The sequence below is a fragment of the Fukomys damarensis genome, unplaced genomic scaffold (assembly GCF_012274545.1).
Source record: "Fukomys damarensis isolate Sample0158 unplaced genomic scaffold, DMR_v1.0_HiC HiC_scaffold_37, whole genome shotgun sequence".
Lineage (NCBI taxonomy): Eukaryota > Metazoa > Chordata > Mammalia > Rodentia > Bathyergidae > Fukomys > Fukomys damarensis.
This window is the reverse complement of record NW_022900949.1, coordinates 5,815,965-5,819,239: the sequence shown is the minus strand read 5'-3', so window position 1 is coordinate 5,819,239 and position 3,275 is coordinate 5,815,965. Positions and strand designations below refer to the sequence as shown.

General features: G+C 61.2%; 1 protein-coding gene across 1 annotated transcript in view; it reads left to right on the top strand.

The window, feature by feature from the left end:
• Col5a3 (collagen type V alpha 3 chain) overlaps positions 1 to 3,275 on the top strand; it is a gene marked incomplete at both ends in the record, with an annotated part of 34,845 nt that overhangs the window by 4,742 nt on the left and 26,828 nt on the right. Inside the window, 5 exons of the mRNA XM_033759587.1 lie at positions 1 to 263; positions 709 to 813; positions 895 to 1,050; positions 2,016 to 2,132; positions 2,217 to 2,360. The exon at positions 1 to 263 is cut by the window's left edge and continues 108 nt beyond it. Of these exons, the coding sequence (XP_033615478.1) occupies positions 1 to 263; positions 709 to 813; positions 895 to 1,050; positions 2,016 to 2,132; positions 2,217 to 2,360 (785 nt within the window). The remainder of the gene's footprint in view (positions 264 to 708; positions 814 to 894; positions 1,051 to 2,015; positions 2,133 to 2,216; positions 2,361 to 3,275) is intronic.

Genomic DNA, 3,275 nt, shown 5'->3' with positions numbered 1-3,275 from the left:
CAGCCTCGCGGACAGCAGGTGAGCGGTGCAGGAGGGGTGGGCACGGGGTCCCCAAGAGGCCAGCTGGGAACGCGGAAACACGCACACCGGGGCCGTCTCCTGGCAGGTGGCATCGCCTGGCGGTCAGTGTAGACGGTGACATCGTGACACTGGTGGCCGACTGTGAGCCTCAGCCTCCTGCATCCAGCCAAGGACCTCGGTCCATCAGCATCTCTGGCCTCACTGTGCTGGGGACCCTGGATACCCAGGAGGAGGCTTTTGAGGTAGGAGTTGGGGGGAGATCGAGGCAGAGGGTGGGCCGTTTTGTCCACAGCTGGAACCAGCGGGGGCCGTGGTCGTCACAGAGCATGTGTGTGTGGTGCGGTGACTGTCACCAGCGTCTGCGCTGTGGGCCGTGGTGCGGTGCGGCCCTCTGTGGGGCCGGCCGGGCCGTGTCCCTCCTGAGGCCCTGGGCCTGGAAGGGCGCTCGGCACTCGGCCACATGGGTGCGACCGAGGTTGGGTGTGGTGTGTGGCTGCGGCACTGAGAGGCCCTGACAGGGTCCTTCCTGCTCTGAATTTTAGGGGTAGATGTGACAGGCCACCGCTTCCTCGTTCTTAGGGTGCTCAGGGTGGAGAAAAACCAAGGCTCCCCTCCAGGAGCCGGGCAGGGCCTTGCCAGGAGGGGGCTGGAGGCCAGACTCAGCCTGGGGTCCCCTCCTCGGTCCAGGGAGACATCCAGGAGCTGCTGATCAGCCCAGACCCCCAGGCCGCCTTCCGGGCCTGTGACCAGTACCTGCTGGGTTGTGACAGCCTGGGTCCCACAAGCATGGGGGTGAGTGACAACCGGGCACGCGTGCCAGCCTGGTCCGGGGCTAGGGGGCCACCCTCGACCTGACGGGCTCCCTCTTCCCAGCATCCCCAGGGTGACCCAGAGACCCCTCCTCCTCCTCGGCGCAAGGGCAAAGGAAAAGGAAAGAAAAAAGGGCAGGGTCGCAAGGGAAAAGGCAGGAAGAAGAAGAACAAGGAAAACCTGACCCCCGGTCCCCCTCCTGCCTCCCCAGAGGGCCAGGTAAGGGACCAGCGAGCTCTGGCTTCTGCTCTTGACTCTAGTTCTCTGACCCCCACGCACGGTCTCGAGTTTGATGTCTCTCAGGCGACTGGAGCGGGAGGCTGGTTTTGTCTTACGAGAGACTCCATGTCACCCTCAGATGAGCACACCTGATTCTTAGGGGATGTCATCGTCTGGGGTTCGTGGATTGGGTTTTCACGAGGCTTATTCTCGGGGGGGAGTCACAGAGGGAGACGCTGATGGAGGTCAGTATGGAGGTGTCTCTAATGCTCACTGTTGGGGACGTCGCTGTCTGGGGTCAATAACTGGGAGGATCACTAGATGGAAAAGTATCTGATCGAAGCCATTGATGGGCATTGTTAATGGGCGCGTCACTTCCGGGTCAGGAGGAGTTGGGGTCATTAGCTGGCTGTCACTGGGCAGGGGTCCTTGGGGTGGGTCATCCGTCAGGGGCCCTGGTTCGGACAGGTTCACTAGACCTCAGTTCCAACTCTTTCTGGCCAGAAACGTGGATACCAGGAGCCCCAGTGCCTCCCAGCCCCTTCCCCAGCCCCGCCCCTCACCTGGTCCCAGCCGTCCCCCCTCTGCCCTGACCCAGTTCCTGCGCAGCTGGCTGTGTCTGCGTCTTGGCCCGCTGGCCGCTGAACTCTGCCTTGAGAGAGGCCTGCGGGATGGGGTTCCAGGAGTCTGGCTTCGGGTGCTGGATCTTGGCCTTGACCGCCGGGACTGGGCTCCGGAACCTGCCTGGCTCAGCTTTGCAGCTCGGCCCCGCTCCCGCTCCGAGCAGAAGGGCGCCCCCTGCTGGCCAGCCTTGGTGCAGCCGCCCTGAGCCTCCACTGGCTTCCATGCTTTTGGCCTCCTCCGCCCCCTCCGCAGCCTGGGGCTCAGGCCTGGCTCCTTTTTTTGCCTCCCTTTTGCCCCCTCGGCCTGTCCCAGACCTGATTCTCCCTCCACGCCCGCTCCAGGCTGACACCGACGTCCCCCAGCCCGAGTCGCCGGTTCCAAACCCTCCTTCGACTCCCACGCCTGCGGTGCTCACCTCGGCCGCGACCCTCGGCCGCAATGTCACCGCCGTCCTAGAGGTCGGGAGGACGTGGGGGTGTCGGAAGGGGGAGGTCCTGGGGGGCAGCGCGTAAGGACAGACTTTGACTGTCTCAATGTCCCAGGGGGAACCGGAGCCTGAAGGTGGAACCCAGCTCAGAACCCCAGACGCGGAGGCAGCTGAAGAGGAGGAAGGAGAGGGCTCCACGATGGGCCCCAAATTCCGGGCAGCAGAGCAGCCTTTTCAGACTGAGTTCCAGATCTTCCCCGTGAGTCTGGGCGGCTGGAGAGGGTGCGAGGCAAAGACATCCCCGGCTCTTTTATTTTACTTTCTTTTTATTCTTTAAGATAAGGTCTCACTGAGTGGCTAAGTTGCCCAGGCTGGGTTTGAACGTGGGACCCGCCCAGAGCGCTGGGATGACAGCGCTGGCCACTGTGCCTGCCTTGACGTTCTCTCTCTAGACTCTGTTTATCTTGCCTCAAGTCCAACGCACTTGACGGATATTTAGCGAGTGCTGCGGGGCGGCTGTGCGGTTGGTTGGGCGGCGATTATTTTTGGCTTTCAGGCTAGGCTGGACGAGTCGGAGTTTCTCTGACCCGGAATTCTCACTGTGGACAGTAGGGGGAGCCAGAGAGGCCGCGGGGAAGTCGGCCGCAGAGGCCAGAACCGGGAGAGGGTTGCACGCCTTTGGGCTTCGCTGTTTCGGTTTTGCGGCTGCAGGTGGAGAGAGGTTGGTGCAAGGTGGCACCATGAATGGGTACAATTGATCCTCTGGGCTTCTTCAGAGGTCACCAGGGACAGTCAAGGACAGCAGGTGGGATGTCTTGAGTTTGCCACCCTGTTTGACATCCAAAGGGAGAAGTCTGGCTGAGGTGGGTGGGTGCATCTGACCCTCAGGGAGATAGGACTCCCGGCAGAGAGGTGGTGTCTTGATGGAGAAAAAGAACGCAAGCCGGGCGCGGTGACAAACACAGGTCCTCTCAGCACCCTGGGAGGCCGAGGCAGGAGGATCGAAAGTTCAATTTCAGCCTGGGCAATTTAACGACTTAGTGAGACCTTGTCTCAAAATAAGAAACTGGGTGTGTAGCTCAGTGTGAAGGCCTTGAGTTCCTCAGTACTGTGAAAGAAAGAAAGAAAGAAAGAAAGAAAGAAAGAAAGAAAGAAAGAAAGAAAGGAAGAAAGG